Source organism: Trichoderma aggressivum, assembly GCF_033847375.1.
Source record: "Trichoderma aggressivum f. europaeum strain CBS 100526 chromosome Unknown scaffold_002, whole genome shotgun sequence".
Taxonomy (NCBI): Eukaryota; Fungi; Ascomycota; class Sordariomycetes; order Hypocreales; family Hypocreaceae; genus Trichoderma; species Trichoderma aggressivum.
The window spans coordinates 38,762-60,700 of NW_026946368.1; the positions used below are offsets into that span (position 1 = coordinate 38,762).

Consider the following 21,939-nt stretch of genomic DNA (forward strand, 5'->3'; position numbering starts at 1 on the left):
GCTCCTCTCTTCACCACGTCCGTCCATAAATTCACTCAAAGAGGGGATTTCCAGAAAGGATGTACATAAAGGTCCCTCGGGCCGAATGAAAATCTAGGCATTGCTTCGAATGTGCCTCTTTGTCCGTCTACGAGAGCAGGTCGAACACGTCGGTAGGCGCTGACAACTTTACTGTGGCCTTCAACGCGTATTCGACTTCCCCGAACACAAAAGCCCTGCCTGGGCCGACGACGGACGTGGACGCCAGCACGCAGTCTATGACCTCTAGCTAGGTAGCCAACAAGTGCTAATGAAATGAAGCTGGTTGGCAACCTGGGCAGTGGAGCAGCACTAAGGCAGTTCCAGCACAAGCCTCGGAAAACGAAATAGAACAGCGAATGGGGCCGAATGGTTCATGGCAATTCACCAAGCAAAAGGCACGCCCAGAATACGGAGGAGCGCCCACGACTCCATGCCATAGCGAGGCTGCGGTTGGATCCAGCGGAGATTCTCCGTACGGAGTAGCAGTAGCTCAGCGGGGGAGCGACCAGTGCTTCTTCCCCCAGGCCGATGAAGGCCACCCCTTTTTGCCGCTGGTCAGGGAAAAGGAGCTCGTTCAGGAGAAGACAGCTTGCGCTTGTGCGTGTAAACCAGACCTGGGACGGGCGGCGGTGAATGAGTAGATGAACCCGCAGCATGTGACTCCCATGAAAATAATTTCATTTCTCTGGTTAATTTCAGCTCATACCTTTGGTGTCTGGGCGCTCGTATGGCTGCCAGCTTTCAAGGCTGAAATACTTGCAGGTGGGCTCAGGCACGGAGTAACTGTTGGATGCAACGCTACACATACACACATGGACAAATTACACCGGCTCAACACGGTGTCAATTTAGACAACAAAGAAAATCCGAGTAGCCTACCAGGGCTTACACTGGGTTGGAAGGAATTCATTGCTCCATGCCTGTCACCGATCCTGCCCGTCCCTGACAGCCATGCCGCTAAAATACCCACAGCTGTGCGTTTAAGAAGCATGTTGCTAATGATGCAGAGAAGCTCCGGAGCAGAGTGTCGGAGCAGAACGTCCTGTCAGATACACGCATATGCACTTCTGGGGCCATCACAGCGATTTTGACTACCTGTATGCTTGATTAAATTCAAATGTCTCTGACGCGGCAACTCGATGGCCATGATCAATCAAGCAAAACTTGCACTCGTAATGAACCTCCTGTACATACAGTACAGAAGCAAAACAGTGGCGAGATGGACGGAGCTTTTTTCACGTGCTTTTTTGAAGCGCACACCCAATATTACCCACTTCACTCGACAGAGATGTGGATGCGAGTGACTTTTTTCCAGCCAGAGAGAAGCTAGGGAGGGAGAAAATGTCGCGCGTCACGACAGCCGTTGATCGGCTCGCACAGAAGCCGATCTGCGAGTAGTTAAAATCGTTGACAGCGATACTGCTCACTTCCGAAACGACACTAGTATGACAAGCACGTTGCAGGTTTGTACGGCCACTACGTCAAGCTTACGCGTGGATTTTGGACCGTCTTTTCAACTAGTGCTGCTTTTGCTGTTGACACCGAAGATGTGCTGTGAGTACTACGGGCAAGCAAAAACTCTTGCATTGTTGGGTAGAAGGAACACGTAAGAGAAACGGCCTGTTGCTTCTCCTCTTGTGCCAGTAAAAATTGGTTTTTTTGTAGATGAAGGCGTATCTATCACAATGGTGTATGTTGATTCCCTTATTTTTTTTTTCTCGGTGGTTTGATTTTCGTAGGAAGCGCAGATGCAAACGTCAAAACACCAAGTCTGACAGCTTTACCAATCAAAGCTCATAACCACGGGACAAGTCGATAATATGAATGATATATGTGAATGGAAAATAACAAGCTGCATATTTTTCCGAGAATGAATCAAAATCCTACATCAATGTCGAACCAAATGCCAAAATGCCAAAATGCAACACCTCATCAACTTGGCCTACCCTGTACCAGATGGCACATCATGACACATCACGTGATCTCATACCTCCATCCCCCCCAATCTTCCTCTCGCTTGCGTCTCGGTATCGGCGTCACCTCGCTTCAACAACCCACAACATCCGGGAATCCGCCGACAATCAGCCATCGCGACGACAGCTTCGCTTCGTCGTTCTCGCCATGTCGGCATCTCCCCCACCGTCGCCGTCGCAGCACGCTACAGCCCACGCCTACGCCAGCAATGGGCTGGAGATCCTGCAGGCGGCCAGCGATGCTGCTCAGGCCATCCAGAATCACCATCCTCTGCAGAATGCCGCTGCCGAAGCTGTCGCCCAGTCCCATGCCGTCGGCGTGCCTATCGCGCCCGCGCCCGAGCTGGCGCCGGGACAGCTTCAGCAGCATCTCGTGGCCGGGCCGGGAGGCGTCATGCGGGATCCCACCATCAACCCCAAGCTGACGCGACTCCGACGCGCCTGTGACATGTGCAGCATGCGCAAGGTCAAGTGCGACGACTCTAACATGCCTTGTCGCCCTTGCCGCGAGCTGGGCGTGGACTGTACCTTTAATCGCGAGACCAAGAGACGCGGACCGCCTAATAAGCATGCTGAAGCTGCCAAGGCGGCCAAGAGAGCTCGCATCGATCAGACCGTTGCCCCCCCTGGCTTCCCCTCGTCTCCATCGCCTCAGAATGCTGCTAAGACGCTCATGACGATATCGACCGATGGCGTCTTGGATGCAGAGGCGATTGCGCCAATGCCTGTGTTGGAGCTCCTGGTGGATGATTTCTTCACATACATTCATCCGCTTGCGCCATTTCCCCACGAACCCACCTTTCGACAGTCCTTTGCGAATCGAGAGGATCGATTGAAGCCCGAGTTCCTGGGATTGCTGGCCAGCATGATTGGTACTTTGGTGGCATCGTTTCCGCGCAGTGCGAGAGAGCATCTCAAGGCGCAACACAGCACGCATTTGTTCCCCAAGGCCATTGTCATGATTGAAAAATGTCGCGACATTGCCCTTCTTACGCGTGGGAGCAGATGGGTTTTGAAACAACCCAAAACGCTGGACGACGCCGCCACCAGCTATTTTCTTGGCTTGGCTTCCGGCTACACCTTGCAGTGGAATGCATCTCGCCACTTCATGGCCGAAACTCTGACTCTGCTCAGAGAACTCGGCTTTAGCAGGCCCAAGCACCCAGGAGAGCTGCCTACCTTTGGGAGTGACAGCTTTGCTCCTGAATCGATGCCGTTCAATCACGTTAAGGACCAGATTGGCAAGCGTATCTTTTGGTGCCTGCTGCTAGGCGTTCGGTAAGGCTTCTTGCTCATGCCCATCTCTCTTTGTCCATCGATTGCCCGCTAACTTCATCGATAGCTCGTTCTCGCAGCTCGGCGCATCCCATACCGATATCGTTATTGCCCCATCAACCCCCAGCCTTCCCTATCCAGCGTATCCCGAGAACGTGGATGACATTTGTGTTCTTGCAAACGAAATCATTCACCAAGCAGAGGGTAGTGTCACGCTTCTTACTGGATTTCGGTTCGGTATTGACATCTACACAACCATGAATGGCGTCGTCAGCCTGGAGCTAGCGTACGGCATGAGCACTCTTCCTTGGGCAGACCAGAGACTCCTCCTCAGGGATGGTCTTTTGGCTGCTAAAAGCATCATTGATAATCTACCACCAGAGCTCCAGCTGGGCAATTCCGGAGACGAAACGAATCCTCTGGCTGGCATGGAGGATTCCGGCCTCCAGTACGTGCCACCAGTGTGGCCCAACACGCAGCCACCACACGATGTGCGCAACATCATCAAAACGCAACCTACGAGGCGCCGGCAACTTCAGTATGAGATACAAAAGGCTAACATTTTTGTATCGCAACTGGCCACAAGGTCATATTTTGTGGAGCTGTACTTCAACCTGAGAGATGTCCATCTGAGCGAGCAGCAACAAACTCTCGAAGTCGAAGGTACAAGCGAAGAGGAGAAGGCCATTCAAGAAGATGACAAGGAAATTTTGGAATTCATGTCTGCTGAGCGAGAGATCATTGTTCAAAACCTCCTGACGGTGCTAGGATCCATCTCGCAGAGAAATCTCGAACCCAATGGAGGATCCCTCATCAACAAGATTCGTCAGGTTGCGTCCACCCTCCTAAACGATGCCCCCGAAAGGAAGGGCCCGTTTGCCATCAAGTCAGAAGAGGCCCTTTCTCAGCTTCTTGAAGTCCTTATGAAGCTCGAAAAGACAGGTCCCGTGGGAGAGACCCGTGCACCAGACCCGCTTCAGATGACAGCGGAAGATGAGGAAGAAGAGCTGCGACACTGGGCCGACTTGAGGGAATACCAGCTGCGTTTCGCTGCAAATGGAGGCTTTGCTGGAGAGTTGTAATGTGTGTGTTCCCATCTCAAAACAGGGATTCTTTTCTCTTCTACTTCATCTCATTCCTGTATGTGAGCTCGGTCGGGTGACATCCTTGAGACGCCACCAACATGGCACATACTTGGCAAATTCTGAAGCAATCATGTATTACTATTAACCCTTGGAGCTGAGCAACAGTTTGTTTGGAACGCAGATTAAAACATACGGCGGTAGCTGGTAGGAATAAGATTGCGTCGACAGTCCACTCTCGCAACAGACTGCCCAGGTGTGCGAAAATTACTCCCCCCTTGAAACTTCAAACTCCCCCCTTGAAACTTCAAAACGCCGTGGTCGATAGGTAGCATGAGGGCATACATGCAGAAGCAAAGGAGCATTAATAAAGAAACAACAGATAGGAAAAAAAATGCAAAAAAACATACAACAGCCGGTGTTCGCTGATGGTCACCCACTCAACTACTAATCTGCCGGTTAGTGGCTTATCTATGGGGGAGCAGACGGGACCCCGAGTTCTCCACTACCTATGGTCGTATGTGCTTGGTGACCGTTTAATTCAGGTTGTGTTCTTGAGGTCTACGGAGTAGTGGGATCGCGTATGCATGTAGATTCCGAAAATGAGACATCATGCTGATATCCGGCTTGGAAAAGCACGGCTATAAAGCGAGACTTTAATTTGCCGTTGAACAAGAAGGCCATTGGGATGAATGCAATCATTAGATATCTATACAATGGCCCCGATCGAACCGTTGAGCCGCTTCTCTCCAATCGGATCGGAAGTATAGTCTGTGTAAGGAGGTTCATCACAATAGCAGCTTGCCTTTCGGTATCCATTTCACTCTGGTCTTACCAAGTCTAGGTTGAACATAAGAAAACAGCCATTGCACTGGAATACTTGAGCTACCCTCGAAAGCAATTGTTTCATTTTACAAGTGAGATTAATAAACTCAGTCATCCTCTCCCTGTTCTCTCTTCCACCATCTAAGCTGGACTAAAATAGTACAACTTCCAAAAAAGGGAAAAAAAAAGAAGGGTGTTCCGATCTAGCCAATCGGGGGGTATCAAAGCTGACGGCCGCTTGGAGAGGTGCTCAGGGGGATGAAGAGCTTTACTTTTCTTCTCTGCTGTGTGATCCATTCATAACTTCTCTGTTACAGTGACGTGGCCATGTGTCTTGAATTATCAAGCCTTTGTCATGCGGAGAGCTGATTTCCGCTCCGCAGGAATCACCAATGAGCCCGTTACTCTTACGGCATCTCCTCATTCGCGTCTTGGGACGGAGAAATATGACGAGAATCTTAAACCAGCAGTGCTAACAGAATGCAACTTTACTGATCTTGTGTATCCATATTAGCTATGTCAATGACAACTCTGCCTTGAGCTTGACCACCTTTGTAGCGTTTGTATCCCTTGAAACCGTGTTAGTATAAACACACACAAGACGCGGTCATATCGGAATCTTACGCTAATGACGTCTTCTAACGAGAATGTTGAGTCAACGAACACCATCATCTTGCCCTTCGAAGCCAAGTTTCCAAGGTGCGCTGCATTCTTCCCATTCAACGGCGCGCTGAATGTCATATATCGCCTCGGCACGCCGCCTAAGAAACTCGGCTGTAACACATTCTGAAGCGTGTGTAGAATGAGACTAAGTTGACCTTCGTTGCCGTCGCCGACGTTGATAAATATGCCCTCAGGCTTGAGATACTTTGGGCATCGCAGAAACAATTCTCGAGAGCCTACCGTATCCAGGATTGCATCAAACTGGCTCGCGCTGTAGGAGTTCTCAAGGGCAACAGGTATGGACTTGACTAGAGCGTAATCAATAACCTGCATCTTGGCGAGGGAGAGGTTAGTCTTTCTCTGTGTCGGTAGCGAAGATGAAATCAGACCAACTTGCCTCATCTACTCCTAAGGACTGCTTCATCCTAAAGGCGTTTTTGGTGGAACAAGTTGTCACGACGAAGGCACCCAAGTCCTTACAGAGCTGGATAGCAGCTGCTCCTACAGCACCGCTACCCCCATTGACAAGAACTCGATCGCCGCTTTTGATCTTAGCCTGACGGACCATTTCCAGTGCGACTTGCCCGAGACAGCTGAGACAAGCGGCTTCTGCAAATGTTATATTGCTTGGCTTGACGGCGATACAATTAACGTTCAACACAATATACTCGGCCAGCGTTCCCTGGTTATGAATGATACTGCCAGATTTAGAAACAGTACCAAACACAGCCACGCCTGGAGCGAATTCAGCTGGAACATCAGGGCCAGCCAAGACCACGCGGCCAGAAAAGTCGAGTTCCGGTATTGCGTTTTTCCTCAAAAGAGACGGAATGTCTCTCATTAGATTTGACCCTGGAGAAGAGAGTGAAGCGTGAGATATTTTGATCAGGACATTGGAGCCCTTTGGGGTTGCGGGTGCAGGGAAAGACTGGTTGAAAGACAAGACTTTCTCTGGCGTACCGCCGCTGCTGAATGTCCAAGCACGCATTGTCGATGGATGAAAAGTGTTTGCTGCCATAGCGAGTGTTGATAATGAGTCTAGTTGTATAATAGTAATAGCTGAAAGAAAAAACAGCACCGCGGAACTGGGCCAAGATCACGCCTATATGTACCTATGTTGCATGTTCTCGCTGATGGCTTTGAACTATCTGACCTGATGATGCGGAGTTTGATGCGGAGTTTATTGTGAGGTGGCTGTGACTGACTACTCAAGCTATGGCTAACCGTTTGGCGTAGAGCTGTAATAGATGATGCTTGAATGTAAGACACGGCTCCTTTCCCATGTCGACATAGCTGGCAAGGCACACTCTTTGTAGCCGCCAAGATTCCAAAGATCTTTAAGATTCCAAAGACTGTAGGCTTGCGTCATCAAATGATCTTTCTGGTATACGTAACTCATACGATACTCGTTGACTGTTGGTTGACCGTTTGTTGTAGTTGCCGCTTGTATATGGGGAGAAGCCCCCGGTATAAATAACGGGCGTTGTAGTTTATTGAACGTAGAGTTCACAAACACGGTTCAACTTCAATTGACAACAAGACAGTGATTACAACCTTGGAAGATTTCTGTTCGTAACTGCATAAGAATGGCAAGTTTTCGCAATATCGCAGTTCTCGGCGTAAGACGTGCCCTTCTATCGCTACAGTTGTGAACAGCTTACTAAGAACTTACTGGCGTTTAGGGAACTGGCCGAATTGGTCGGCCGATTGTTAAAGCTTTGATAGACGCAGGCTTCAACGTTACAGTCGTGACGCGGAGTCTAGGCTCGAATCCAAAGGAAGCCAATGGCGTGACTTTCGTGACCAATGACTATACGTACGAGTCACCTGTTGAGATACTTACGGGTAAGGAGGCAGTGGTGAGTGCCGTGGCTGCTGGGCCGCCCATCGCAGCTCAGAAAGTCATGGTCGATGCGGCAATCCAGGCTGGGGCCAAGCGATTTATCCCCAGCGAATATGGCTCGAGCAGCATTGATCAGCCACTTGAAGACTTCAAGATTGGTTACGTGGAATGGAAAGTATTAAACTTGGGAATAAAGATGTCTTAGTATGTAATCCGAGCGCATGATTCAGCTTGAATGTTGAACAATGGCTTGGCCCGAGAGACCTTGATTGTTTATCGTATGCTACTAAAAACCTAGGGAAACTACATGCACGAGTAGCCACAACATGACACCAGGGAAGGCCAGCCAATCGCACGCGGGGCCTGACACACTCCCTACGGTCCACTAACGCAAATCTGCCTCTTGAAGAGATGTGGGATTTTTCTTCAGTCACACTGATAATGACAATGACTCTCCGAATATTTCACCGCTTATTTTGTCCTCTTTTGCTTTAGTTTTGTCGAAAGTGCCAAGACGTTCCAGATGGGGTTGTCACACCCCCAAGCTGTCATTGGATGCTCGACCATCTCTCCAGGAACAGGAAGCCTCCAATAGATGTGACATTTATGACTTGCTGCAGTGAGACTTTTTAGGAGTCCTTCTTCGTGACTAGATGTCGCCATTGTATCAACGACTTCTGAGTTTTAGGACCATTTCTATCAAGAAATTATTTTGCCGAGAGATAATGGCTTCGGTGAATGCACCTGAGGTGCCTTGGCACGCAGCTTTTCCCTCGCCGAAGAGACAAGAGCCCGAGACAACGACGCGGGGAGAAGTCCTTAAGATGATGAAAGAAGACGAAAGTGTGGCTGGGAGAGACTACTTGCTGGTTGATCTAAGGAGAACTGATCATCAAGTATGTTATAGCCTCCAATAGCTCGAAATCGGCTATTCTATACTGACGAGATCCCGAACCCAGGGTGGCACTATCCGGGGCTCCATCAATCTTCCCGCGCAAAGTTTATACCCAGCTCTGCCAGCAGTCTACAATCTGGTCAAAGCCGCCGGAATTCGGAGGGTCATATGGTACTGCTGTAGGTTTATCCTTGGTTTGGTGGGGTGATACTCGGACTAACAACTCGAAATGGATAGCATCCTCTCGTGGCCGGGGCACCCGTGCTGCTTGCTGGTTTGGCGATTATCTAGAAGAGAAAGGAGATACGAATACTCAGAGCCTTATTCTCCTGGAAGGAGTTAAAGGATGGGCGAAAGGAGGCGCTGAATACGTAGAATGTATTGATGGCTATGACCATGCTTACTGGGAGAGCCATTAGGATTGCTTAGGATTGCTTAGACCACTGATGGTGCGAAGCCATAGAAATGCTGACCCTTTGTTCAAAGAAAGAAGCACTTGCTTAGTTATTTTACAGAGATAATGAATATTGTATGTCATCTGCCACCAATACACTCTACAAGGCTATTTCTTGGTCTGGGATCAGGCATTGAATGGGGTGGAGCATCAAAAGAATGAATAAGGCGTAGATTTATCATCAATGAGCCCCAGTAAGCCTGTCGGTTAGCGAAGCGGCCTTTATTATTAGCGCCAAATACTCATGTTGACTCGAGCATATAAAAATACGGGATACGACGGTGCTCTTTGGCTACAGTGAAGCCGGTTCCGCCTCGGCGTCCAAGTAATGAATCGTAATAACTTCCTCTGTGGTCCTATTACCCATCATAGCCGAAATTTGACATTATTACGCCATCACATACGACCTTGCTTGAGATTTGGAAATATTTATCCAGAGCCAAGAAGACGCTCTCTATCGCGAGCTCGTCTTATCATGAACGGGCACGGAGACTTGAACAATACCCACGCTGCTAGGGCGACTACCATACTAGAGGTTGACCCAAATTATAGTAATAAGTCGCTAGCCATCGATGCCCACGAAGATGAAGCCTCTGTTCGGGAACAGTACCGGCCGTTCTTACTGCCCACAGCTATAGATGACGACTGGATTGCGAATTTGGAATTAGCTACAACCTTGAAAATGGTTGAGTCAGAAATTCTCGATATAAAGCAAGATCGCCTCCGAATCCTCGTTTTATACGGAAGTTTGAGGAACAGGTGAGCGCACTGGCGAATTTCGTTCCAAGATTTCGCTACTGACACAGCGACACAGATCGTTTTCTCGCCTTTTAGCCTATGAAGCATCACGTATTTTGTTTAGTCTAGGATGTGATGTCCGCGTGTATAATCCATCTGGACTGCCCCAAAAAGATGATGTGCAGCATGACCACCCAAAAGTTCAAGAACTGCGTGAGCTGAGTAAATGGAGCGATGGGCACCTTTGGGTGAGTCCGGAACAGCACGGAAACTTGGTGAGTTTATATATTGTATAAGATTGGCAGTGCAGTAAGTTCTAAAATCTAGCAGACGGGTCTGTTCAAACAACAGATAGACTGGATTCCGTTATCGTCTGGCTCCGTACGGCCTACTCAAGGCAGGACCCTGGCCATTGCGCAGGTCAGTGGTGGCTCACAGTCGTTCAACGCTGTCAAGTGGTTACGGATTCTGGGACGCTGGATGCGCATGTTTACCATAGCGAATCAGAGTTCTGTTCCCAAAGCCTATACCCAGTTTACGTCTGAGGCAGAGGGTAGTCGCATGATTCCCAGCTCAAATCGCGATCGTCTTGTGGATTGCATGGAGGAGCTGGTAAAATACACAATTGTCATGCGCCCTCATTTTGAGGTTTTTGGAGATCGATATAGTGAACGCGAAGAGGGAAGACAAAAGGAGACGATGAAAGTGTAGACTCTCTTGGCTTACACAAGAGTCATTCGACGCTGAGTCTTGACGGAACAAGATTGCGCCCGCCGGATGCGATTATCGTTAGGGAAAAAATAGCTGATCGGAATTCGGCGTGTGATCACCCAATTGAATTTATAAATGCGTACGTATCTAGACCATTGGTAGTTAAGGATCAGTCGAATTACGCAATTCTCACAATGGTCCCATTGCAACCCGAGGTGCAATCTCCAATATGAATGTGTGATGGGCCATCAATCTTTGACAGCAAATATCTTGTATGAAGCCATGGGAACTTTTTAATTCATGGAGATAGCAGAAATGAGAAGAATCAACTTACCTGTCCATTCATTGAAGTCAATGTCTCGAACGTTGACCGCGTCGCTTTCTGTCAACCTGCAATCAGCATCTGTGCAGCAACCTCTGTCCTGTTCCGTAGAACCAGAGTTGCAAGTAGAGAGACCGTTACTGCAGTTATCGGATGTCTCATTGTGATAGACATTCAAGTCGTTTCCTGAATCCTGTATGATGATGCCTAGTCAATCACCCGGTCAGCAAGAAATATTTTCATCTAAGAGCCTCGTTTCACTAACCATTGAAGCCGGCTTCTTTCAGATACTTCTGGTACATCCACAACTCGCTTGCTCCGGCAATGCAGCCGACGTACAAAGCCATGCTCCTCTTGATAGCATCCGGCAGTGGGCCCTTGGCAAGGATGTCTGAAATGGCAAACCGTCCGCCTGGTTTCAAGAGACGGAACATCTCATTAAAGACGAGCTGCTTTTCCTCTTCGGGGACAAGATTGATGACACAGTTGGAGATGATGCAATCCGCGATGCCGTCTTCAAGAGCAATGCGTGTGATCTGAGACTGTACGAACTCGACATTTTTCTGGCCCCATAAAGCCTTCAGTGCTTCTGCCTTTTTAAGCATATCCTATGTAAAATCTGTTAGATAGACAGCTCATGATTGTGGGATTTTAAGCTTACCTCGTTCATGTCCACGCCAATGACCCTGCCGCTGGACCCTACTTTTCGCGCGGCGAGAAAGGCACCAAAACCAGCACCGCTTCCAAGATCAATCACGGTCTCTCCCTGTATACTCGTAATGAATAATTTTAAACATAGATTCTTGCTTCGTCAATTACGCACTTCACGCAGGGTCGCGATCGCGAGAGGATTGCCACAAGAGAGACCCAAGTTGGCATCCTGAAGAATCCCTGACAACTCTTCCTTTGTGTACCCAAACGCTCTCGTTACAGAATCGGCATACCAAGCTTCTACTCCTCCTGCAGCGGCAGAGTACCGCTTGTCAACTTCGGCATAGATGTCTTGAACGTTCATTGTTGATGGTTTGAGATACCAGTTAGCGCTGTTTCGTGATGGCTTTGAAGGATAGCCTCTTTGAAGAAACACTATGGCCTTTTTATACCCGAACTCGACATTTCTATCCATCAATATAGCCGCCTTGTGAAGCCTTGGAGGATGACTTACACAGGCCCGGCGCGTGATCATATGGAGAGTCACTCATTTCCTGCCTAATTAAGAACTTCTCTCGGCATCTGGGCTTTTAGTGTCGTAGTAGACAACGCCTGCGCTATTCTGAAAATAGTAAGAAATTGGTATGTCATCGCACCTCCACCGCTTGCGTCTCTTTGACGCCCTAGATGGAAGAAACAAACTCTCTTTCTAAATTCTCCGTCTTACTGCAAGGTCTGTTTTCACATGGACAAGCATAAAAACAATATTGCGGCAAATGATTGACTTGCTTGGCCGTCCAAAGGTCGAAGAAGTATCTACAATGCCTGGTTCCCCACCTTCAACCATGCTATCCAAATGGTCATCCAAATCTCCAAAACAAAAGGCGACTCGAATTCGGAACAACCAGCGGAGATATCGGGCCAAAGTCAAGACTCATATATCTACTCTTGAAGCTGAATTGGCAGAATCTCAGAGGCAATTGATTGCTGCCGAGCATCGCATTACAGCGCTTGCGGCCGAAGTGGAACTGTTACTAAAAGAGGCAAGAAGAGAGCCCGCTCTCGCGAGTGATTCGTCCGTGCAGCATTATTTTAACTCGCTCTCGCCTCCCACTGTATCGGAGGCTCTTTGCTGCTGTTCTGGGAACATCCAGAGACAACTGACTAATTCGTCATCATGCAAGCAGAATGCCGTGGTCGGCCTACCGTTTGACATGCTAGTTATCTCAAACTCTATGTTAATAGACAACATCGGCGCTCATTCAGGGATATACACTGGAAGCAGTATGGAAAAGGACGACTTGACGCTCGCTGTAGCTTTTGTAGCCCAATATGATTGTCAGAGCCTTCCACCGCCACAGCCTGGCGAGTCGACAACAGATTGCATCACTGCATATGGAATCATTGAGCAACAAAACTTCAAGGGCGTTGACATGGAAGCTATTCATCAGCGGCTCCAGTCAGAGTACAGACGAGCCAAAGGACCCGGGGATGGATGCACGGTTGTAAACAGCCTTCTTTACAACGTCATCAGCTATCTTAGCCCAGTATAACACATTGGACCAATTAGTTTTACTAAATAGCATTGAGTATCTACAACGTATTCAAGAGCTCAATTACAGTGTTTCAATTGTTATAGCATGAAAAGTTGGCTTTATGTGGATGCTTTGGCTCTGAACATATGTACTGGAATATTTGGAGACTGAGGAAGTTGTGTTTCACGGTAAAGAAGCCAATGCTGGATAGCCGAGCGATGTACGCCAGGCCGACCATTGTACGGAGCTCGTGTGTGTTACTTATGCATTCTAGAGTATACCCGTATGATGATAACCAACAATTCGTGTTTCTATCATCTTGGCTTTTCCGGCCCGTTCGTCTACCGTGTGATATGAAGACCCCCGCCTACTCGCCAGTTTACAGAACCCACCAACACCCAAAGAACGCAGACGGGCATTGAATGCAGCAAGACATACATACCTAGTAGAACGTGAAGAGCTGGTATTGCCCCGAGGGGAAGTATCTCCACTTGTTAGGCTTTGAGTCTGCGAACTCCGCATTTCCCCAACTCTAGGCTCTCCCCCATCAGCCCCCCGTATCTCGAAATACCGTTTGAATGGGATTTAGCATATGTATGTCTTTTAGACACGGCACTGGAGACGCCACAAACCAGCCTACCTGCTAGTATATATGGAGACCTGAATCTGAGCTCTCTCATCAGCTGAATCTTCAACAGCTTCGAACCAAAAGGCGGCCATACGACAATCGTGATCAATTCTCGCTACCTGTTATCCACCGAATTTTGCGAATCCTGCACCTTTAAGTCTTCTGAATTTTGCTACAAGATTATTCTTGCTCTCAATGCTTCATGTCTACGTACACAGTAGTATAGAGAAGAATATGGTGATTGATATAATGGTATTTTTGGTGGCATATAGAGCGAATGTAGAAATTTTATTAATTGTAGCGACAACATATACCGATGACCAGGGAAATCTTTTTCTCACATTTGATCAAGCGCTCGCCAGGTATATGTGCAGTTGACTAATGCTAAACATCATTTTTACAGTCGCCGCTGTAAGAAGCTCGTGGACATTGTCCCCACCCGTATTGCTTTTCAATGCTGAATCAACACTTCTCGCTATCTGCTACATGATTGATAGTCCAAGTCTGTTGGTAGCTGGGAATGCCTTCTCATGTTCAGCCGCCTGAACTTGAAGCCTTCGGGTAGCAACTGAACAATCTGCAGACCTGTGGTTGCAAAACTGCTGAGAGGTACTAATTGCGAATAATCTCTCTTCCATCCAACCAATCCATAAACCATGCATAGCCCATCAAAATCTTTCTTCGCCACGACCGCGTCCAGAAAAAGTTGCCAGATCTCCAACTCAGCCATGCTCCATAGCCCGTATATTCGCGTTTTCCTTGGACTACACCATCCCATCTTCCCGTGTACGTCACCAGAGAGCGCTGTTTGTACTCAAAGGGAGATTTGACATTCTCGTTGAGCAGGTTGATGATATAATCTGCTTTTTGAATCGCAACTTCAGCGGTTGTTGGGAGAGTCCCGCCTTCAATATCTCCCGCATCTCCCAATGCGAATACATTCTTCAGGACGCTGCCATCTGGTGCGAAAGCATTGAGGTGGTCATCTGTCAAGATCCGTACTAATCCCTTCTCTGTCTTACGGAGGTTCAATTGGTCGATTAGAGGAACAGACTTGTTTCCCGTGGCCCAGATGAGCATACCGTAACCGGTAGCCCCGTCCTCCTGAGTTTCAATCGTATTCTTGGTAACTTTGAGGATGTGCGTGTTCACCTTAACGTTGACTTTGCCAGTTTTCAGGGCGCTGCAAGCGTATTCTGCCAGTTTTTGATCGAATGGTGTCAGAATCTGAGGAGCCACGTCGTACACAGAGACAGACGCCTTGCCCTTCAAGTGGGGAAACAAGACTCCAACGTCTCCGTCAAACAAATCCGTTAGTTCAGCCGCGACCTCAATACCAGTAGGACCGCCACCGACAACAGCCACGTGCAGCAGTTGCCTCTGACGGTCTTCCGATGTTCCTGGAAGCGAGGCCATCTCAAGAATGTCGTTCAATCGGCTGCGAACTGCATTCGCGTTGGCAACATTCTTGACAAAGATGGCATTCTCCGCCACACCAGGGATGCCGAAAGTGTTGCTGCGACATCCTGGCACAAGAATAACTTTGTCGTATTCGACATTGAAACGCTCATCCTTGAGCTCCTCGAATGCTGGTTGACAAATGAGAATTTGGGCGTCAAAATCGATGTCGACAACCGAAGCCTTGATATACTTGGCATGGAAATCCCTTCGTCGCAGGGGCTCATGAGCCAATCGAGGGTCAAATAGTCCACAAGCAGCACTGGCCAACAAAGGAGTTACCGCAGAAGTATTTTCTGGCGAAATCAAAGTGATATCGTACTTTTTGTGATCGATACCGTAGCCAAGGCTATAGCCAGCCCAGCCACTTCCAATGACAACGACTCTTTCTTTCTGTGCGGCCATGATTGAGTTGTTAATGAAGACAAACTAAAAGTGGTGGTTCAGTTAAGAAGTTGATGGAGACTTCTCATTAGGATTCGTCCCTTTATATATACTCGAAGAGGAGAGCGATCAACAAGATGCATGCATGGGGTTAAGAAACTAATGGCATTAAGGTTCAACACAATTACTTGCGTCCTGACGTCACAAAAGAAACAAATACGATCCCTAAAGAGGAAAAGACAGCTAAGAAACCAGTATATTGATCGATTGAGATACGACTTGGAAACGTATAGAGCTGATAGTAAACTATCGTGTCTCTACTTCTGACAGAGTAGGCTTTGCTTAGTGGAAGCGAGTTACAAGCTACCCACGAATAGCTAAAGCTATGGCCTGGAACGATTACAACTGCCGTGCAGTGGCGAAAAAGCAGCTCTCCTTTTTTTCTTGGCAAATCTTTCAGCTCCATAGTGCAGCGACATAAGAGACATCGCGATTTGTTCGGGGGGTTTGGCTTAGAATGGGGATACCGAAAGCCGAATGCATGAGGAAGAAAAACAAGAGTGGGGATTGAATTGCCGAGATAATTCAGAGTAGTGGCTGTAATATTACCTAAGTGCCCTGTCGGGTAAAAGAAGAAGCGTCTGTCGGAGAAAAAAGGTAGCGAATATCCAACAACAAACAGAGCCCTGATAGAAGAAACTTTGCACATGAATCATGTTGCGAACCGGGCATCTCTATGTTAGTAATAGATACAATTGCCGAAAGACACATCGTGGCTGTGTCTTCTATTCTATGTTGGTGGATGGACTAGGCTCCATGAATGTTCAGGCAATGTGAGGGTCACCCAACTTAGTACAGGTAGTGGAGAGATCAAGTGACTGGATTCAGCCAGAGCATTGCATTCAAAACGGCTTATCCAAGTATTTTAAAGAATGTCTGAACCGAGATATAATACCTTGATTCGATAAGAAGGCCAATCACTGTCTGTTTCCTTTTTGTATAAGAGCGGCTGTGAATGTGTGTTGCCTTTAGACTAAGTGATCGTTGGTTGGTGGCCGGTCTCTCGCTTAAACCAGAGGAAAGTCTCCCCGTGTCATCTGGAGCCAAATCTTCAGTCAATCTTCAGTTCCCATCAAATCAGGAAACCATAAGTTAAAACAAACATTCATTTTTATATAAATCACTGCCAAAAGATCCACCGCAAGCAGATTCATAACTATTTCATAACAATGTATTTGAACGGGGCTGAAAATAACTAATATTAGTCGATGCCGCCTGGCTCATGGCATGGTAAGCCAGGCAACTCTGATAATACTTCGGTAACGTCCTTTATGTGACCAAGACTTCGACGCCCCTGGAGGCGATAGCAAATGATTAGAGCGGTATCGCAGAGGCGTCCCATATGGTGCGTGCCGAGCTCAATTCCATGACCGCGGAGAAATTTCGAGACCTTCTTGCATACGCGGAGAGGACCGAAAGGGGGTTTCACACGCGTGAGATTATTGTCGAGGACTTGGACGTAGGGTGACTTTTAATAACGAGCCATTTCAAGTTTGGTCTACATGAAATGGACTTTGGACCCATATTTGGCGACGGACATATGAAAGCTCCTCGTCTGCCTGCTACACGAACTGTATGCGGCGTGATCATCGTGATGCCCCGACTGGATGATGGGAGCGGCAAATTCCGGATTACAGAGGAACCAAAAACCATCCAGTGTCTGTTGGAAGACGACATCTTCACTCAAATCACTAGAGAAGGGGATGCTATGATCCCAGCCGCCATCTCCCAGTCCGACAACGCGAAAACAACGTTGCGTGTAAGTAATGTTGATGCGTCTCATATAGGAACCATCCGAACCATTCATTTATACCATGCGAAACCTAAAATACCATCTCCAGGCAAATGTTGCAAGAGCTTAGTTAACGAATCGAAGAGATACACGGCGAGAAATTAGTGGCTGGACTAGAGACCTGACACTCGCCAGCGCAGTGGACAACGCCTTTTGCGCCAGAGCGGATCTGAAAGAGCGAAAGAAAATGAGTGTTTCTGAGATCCAAGAATTCTTGGTCGTTCTGCGAGACATGTTCTCCCGACTCGCAGCGCTTCCAATCCCGACCATCGCCTGCGAATCTGGTCTGGCTCTCGATGGCGGCTTGTAGTTTTGCGCTTTGCTGCCATCTCCGAGTCTTCTCGTCCAATGCCCATGTAGACTTGCCTGAGACCCAGCTAGCCATTATTACTGGAGCTGGTGATACCTAGCAACTGTCCAAGATTGTCGGTTCCTCCAATGCTTTGGACATCGTCTTGATAGGGCGCCACTTGGAGGCCTCCGAAGCTGCTTCCATGGACTGATGTTTTAGTTTTAAACAGCCTATAGATTATGAATTAGATGTCTCTTCCACGTAAACTGAGTCAAAGAAAGATAGAGCTATAATTTTATTGAAGCCGACTTAGATAGAGGAAGCAAAACTATACTTGCTGAGTAAACCAGCATAAATCTCCAAACATATATGCGCAATGTCAGAATCAAGAGAGCGGACGGCGATTCGCCTTGCAGTGTAAACGAACGATGTTGCACCCCAAGTTGCATTCCCTTATTCTCATCAAACAGAGTGTTGAAACAAATCCACCACAATCCACCCTACCACTGCATAACATGTATCTAGGTACATGTATATAAAATCAGGCCAATGGTGTTTATACGCGTACGCAAACGTCGTAGCCCAGAAACAATTTCTCGCACTGGGTTCCCACCGAATTGAGCTTCATAATCATTTCCGGTGTCGTTCCTTTTCTTGTAGCAATCTTATAGCATGTGTCGCCAGATTGGACGCGTTCATGGTCCTTGCAGTTCTCTACATATCCTGGATGGAGGTGCAGTGAGGTGGGGACGCTGTTGTCCGCCGAGCTCGTCGCGGTTGTCTTGGTCACAGTGGTCATCGTTGTCATCGTTGTCATCACAGTCGCCGTGGTGGGAGTAGTTTTCGCCGATGTTGCGATGGAAGAGCTGCTGGTGGCGGACACTTTCACACAGTAGAGTTCACCGGCAATAAGATTTGTACACTCTGCAGCATTGGTCAGTGGTCTTGTATTTCAATATCCCCCAACTTAACCCATAGTATGGTACGTACTCTCGTTGATCTTTGGATTCAAGGCCTTAAATGCATCTCGGCTGAGGCCGAATCCGCCGAAAGAATCGCACGTATTGCCATCGGTAGCTGTCGTTTGCTGGGCACAATTGGCAATAAGACCCGTTGCGCGTGGGACGAGGGCCCAAGTCAGGTGTAGCTGAGAAAGCAGGAGGAGGCCAGCCTTGAGGAATGTTGGCGCCAACATGATTGACGATGTTTATTCGAAAATTGATGAGTGTATCAGAGAAGGTAAGACGTGCTTAGGGCGATATTGAAGGTGGCTCTTGAGAAGAAGATGTAATGACTTGTCCCTTCGAATGGAAAGGGTATGATGGCCAGCCTTTTTATATTCAGAGTGCTTCTGAACAGTCGTGGCACGGTTGGCAAGTCACATGGCTGGTAGCCAAGAGGGCGACAAAGAACTTTGAAGAGAGCATCTGAGTTCAAGTTAAGATACATCATTTACCAAAGAATATGAAACAGAACAGACCACGAGAGCACACGAAAGAGTATGAAACAGAATTGAACACGAGGACAAGTCTTGTGTTCTCTTGTTCTCGGGGTATGTTCTGTTTCATATTCTTTTCATTACATTAGCTGTTGCAAAGTGGGCGCTATAACGTCGTTCAGCTGCCCCTTTGTCTCCATTACTCTTTAGACTTCTGACATGTCGCTACAAGCTGAATCCACATTAACCTACAGCAAACAATGCCATGCAGCAAATTCTAGAGTATGGAGTGCATTAGTACATGTCGTGGGCATTAAGGGTCCGGGGGGGAGGCCGGGGTGTGGTCGTTCAGGGCGATGTGCTGAGGTCTTGAGGGGGCTAGGAGCATGAAAGGTGGAATTCGTTACCACCAATGCCCCTCTCTTCATATGGGCCGCCAAATCCACTGAAAACACCAAACCTACGTCGTATGTTGTATACTGCTGGCAGGGGAGTCATGGGGTATCCAACTGTCTGAGGTCTAGAACAAAGAGAAGAGCGATGAACAACTGTCGGAAGTCGAGATCAAAGAGAGGGGCGACGAACAACTATCCGAGGTCTAGTTCAAGAAGAGTGAAAAAGACAAAGGAAAAGGATGCTATCTTCTTTCATATTCCTTTGTAAACATTTGAAACATGGAAGCGCGCGGTATTTTAGCCAAGGGAAAAAAATAACCTATTACCACATTCAAAGAGAATATACTAAAATGGATCGAATGGGGAGTCATTCTTATACACCCAGCTTAAAATGTGCAGGCTTATAAGTGGATATGAGTAATTATAGAAAAGCGATTATAATCGGTAATACTGAGCGGCGCATAGGAGTCTGCGGACAGTGAAGGTGTAGAGACCCTCGCGACGAAAGTTGCCCTCGTTATCGGCGCCTCATCCTTCAAAGCTCATAACGGTTTATTTTTGTACAATAATTAGGCAAGCATAAGTATGTTAAAGCTGAATTAATAAACAAATCTGACTTCAATTAGCGTTGGTCCAGAGTCATATTTGGGGTCATCCTGCACAAAGCGTCAACAGTCTACTGCTAGAACTGATGTAAGAGATCGGGAGATTCATGCATAGATAAGTCTTAGATGAATCATCATATGAGTCGAATGTTGAGTGTCACCCAATGAGCAGGCATATAGTGTTGTTTTCCGTGGTTTAAAGGCCTGATTTGAAGCATCATGACGCTTTATTAGCCTAGATGAAATGACGAGTCGCCGGAACACCTATCCGATGCCTGATTATCACCATAAAGAGTCGTTCAATAAATCAGACAGATATGATGTGTTCCTGGATGAACAAGTTAGTATATGCGATAACATCCGCACAAGACGGGCGCTTGGTGTCCACGAACTAGTTATTCCTTTCATGCCTTGATCTACTGTCTACTGATCTATCCCATGCATGTATCTCTGTATGCTCGTTGTAAATGCGAATGTGCCAGGCCGCAACACTAGCATAAGAATTCACTATTAAGTGTGTAAGTGTGTAAATGTGTATCAGGATAATGTCATGAAGTATTAACATCAAAGCACAGCGCGACCCTTTAGTAGAGTGGTATATTATTTGGGTTATAGTTGTGGCCAATATACTTCGTGTGTAGTGTAATGGTCTGCTGCAGGAATAGTGATCCTAGATCGGCCAAGGTGAACTCCTCGGTCTCGGTCGGCGAGGTCCGCCATATGGCCCATTCTGGCACAATGGTGACTCAAACTGACTGTTCCTTTGGGTTCTAGAGTCGCCACGTTGTCCAACTTCTGGTCATACATTAACACCGATCGTCTTTAGCCCTATTTACCATTTCATCTTGATGAAGTGCTTCCGTGATTTATATTTGTAATTAGCAGCGTCTTGATTTCTTCCTACAAATATGTATTCGAGTAGCCTATGGTAATGCCCATTCCTATGCTACAGCATTAATTTGCGACAGCCCTTTATGTGTTTCATGACGGTTATTTGATCTAAGTCTTAGCCTCTTCGCAATCGAATTATATACCATTTGGACTTGATGTGAAGAACGAGAGCGATGAAACTGAATTGGGCGTCCTCCGTGGCCACCTTGCGCGGCAAAATCTCCCAAGCAAATCCCTCATTGGAGCAATGGAATCACGGAACGAGGCCGTACCTGGGGCGGTTCTCCAAGATCCAGTCATGATTCTCTTTAATACATCAGAACATCACTAAGTCACCCCTGGGGTTTACTTCAAGAAGAAACCTAGCACATGCAAAGTGGTTCCAACTTGGAACTACACCACATCGTGAGTATATGGAAAGGTCAAGAATTGAAGCTCGTTTGTTTTCATCAAGGCAAATAAACGATTTGTCGGAGCTTGCTGAGGTATTCTTGATGGGTCAAGATGGCATTTATGCTGGACTAAAGGCATGAAAAGTGACGGATGCGCCTGAGCCGTACATCGATCAGGCTTATGCGGAAGAATGCCATCGGCATTGAGATTGTGGGATTGAACGAAATCTGTGACTATCGTCTGGATACACCGGATCTAGCTATAGTGGCTCCTGTCGCCGCTTGAAGAAATTATGCAACCCCAGCTACAGCTTTATTGTCCGTACATTCTACCATTACGTAGACTGGAGATTCTTGTCTACGAGGTATCCCTCATTTGTATTTTAAATAATTCCGACCTCTAGGAGGAAGCGCTGGTCAATTCTTCCCATATTATAATAAGGACTTAGGTCGATGCCAAGCTGCCTCGCTTCCTTGGTCTGAACGCAATGCCTCCCTATCCCCATAAAGGTATTTCGGTTTCGTTTCTGAAATATATTAGTATTCAACGACTATACATCCCCAGACATTACAATACTTGCGTCTAAATAATCAATGTCCATGTCCTCTCACCGTGG

At 47.5% G+C, this 21,939-nt stretch overlaps 8 protein-coding genes across 8 annotated transcripts; 4 read left to right on the top strand and 4 right to left on the bottom strand.

The window, feature by feature from the left end:
* Positions 1-1,931: 1,931 nt before the first annotated feature.
* Positions 1,932-4,350, top strand: Triagg1_829 (transcriptional regulator family: Fungal Specific TF; the record flags this gene model as incomplete). The annotated part of the gene is made up of 2 exons (XM_062901707.1): positions 1,932-3,271; positions 3,336-4,350. The coding sequence occupies 2 exons, from the start codon at positions 1,932-1,934 to the stop codon at positions 4,348-4,350; spliced, it is 2,355 nt and encodes a 784-aa protein (XP_062760053.1).
* A 1,313-nt stretch (positions 4,351-5,663) lies between these two features.
* Positions 5,664-6,826, bottom strand: Triagg1_830 (uncharacterized protein; the record flags this gene model as incomplete). Its single annotated transcript, XM_062901718.1, has 3 exons — positions 5,664-5,744; positions 5,800-6,198; positions 6,245-6,826. 3 exons carry the CDS (start codon positions 6,824-6,826, stop codon positions 5,664-5,666), a joined length of 1,062 nt encoding a protein of 353 aa, XP_062760054.1.
* Positions 6,827-7,424: 598 nt separating this feature from the next.
* Triagg1_831 (uncharacterized protein) lies at positions 7,425-7,886 on the top strand (the record flags this gene model as incomplete). Its single annotated transcript, XM_062901729.1, has 2 exons — positions 7,425-7,457; positions 7,521-7,886. The coding sequence occupies 2 exons, from the start codon at positions 7,425-7,427 to the stop codon at positions 7,884-7,886; spliced, it is 399 nt and encodes a 132-aa protein (XP_062760055.1).
* Positions 7,887-9,505: 1,619 nt separating this feature from the next.
* Positions 9,506-10,479, top strand: Triagg1_832 (uncharacterized protein; the record flags this gene model as incomplete). Its single annotated transcript, XM_062901740.1, has 3 exons — positions 9,506-9,789; positions 9,845-10,043; positions 10,096-10,479. The coding sequence occupies 3 exons, from the start codon at positions 9,506-9,508 to the stop codon at positions 10,477-10,479; spliced, it is 867 nt and encodes a 288-aa protein (XP_062760056.1).
* Positions 10,480-11,061: 582 nt separating this feature from the next.
* On the bottom strand, positions 11,062-11,816 carry Triagg1_833 (uncharacterized protein; the record flags this gene model as incomplete). The annotated part of the gene is made up of 3 exons (XM_062901751.1): positions 11,062-11,409; positions 11,463-11,567; positions 11,625-11,816. 3 exons carry the CDS (start codon positions 11,814-11,816, stop codon positions 11,062-11,064), a joined length of 645 nt encoding a protein of 214 aa, XP_062760057.1.
* A 2,411-nt stretch (positions 11,817-14,227) lies between these two features.
* Positions 14,228-15,478, bottom strand: Triagg1_834 (uncharacterized protein; the record flags this gene model as incomplete). The annotated part of the gene is made up of 1 exon (XM_062901762.1): positions 14,228-15,478. One exon carries the CDS (start codon positions 15,476-15,478, stop codon positions 14,228-14,230), a length of 1,251 nt encoding a protein of 416 aa, XP_062760058.1.
* A 1,546-nt stretch (positions 15,479-17,024) lies between these two features.
* On the top strand, positions 17,025-17,619 carry Triagg1_835 (uncharacterized protein; the record flags this gene model as incomplete). Its single annotated transcript, XM_062901773.1, has 3 exons — positions 17,025-17,276; positions 17,359-17,378; positions 17,445-17,619. 3 exons carry the CDS (start codon positions 17,025-17,027, stop codon positions 17,617-17,619), a joined length of 447 nt encoding a protein of 148 aa, XP_062760059.1.
* A 96-nt stretch (positions 17,620-17,715) lies between these two features.
* Positions 17,716-18,796, bottom strand: Triagg1_836 (uncharacterized protein; the record flags this gene model as incomplete). The annotated part of the gene is made up of 3 exons (XM_062901784.1): positions 17,716-17,808; positions 18,170-18,525; positions 18,592-18,796. 3 exons carry the CDS (start codon positions 18,794-18,796, stop codon positions 17,716-17,718), a joined length of 654 nt encoding a protein of 217 aa, XP_062760060.1.
* Positions 18,797-21,939: the final 3,143 nt, after the last annotated feature.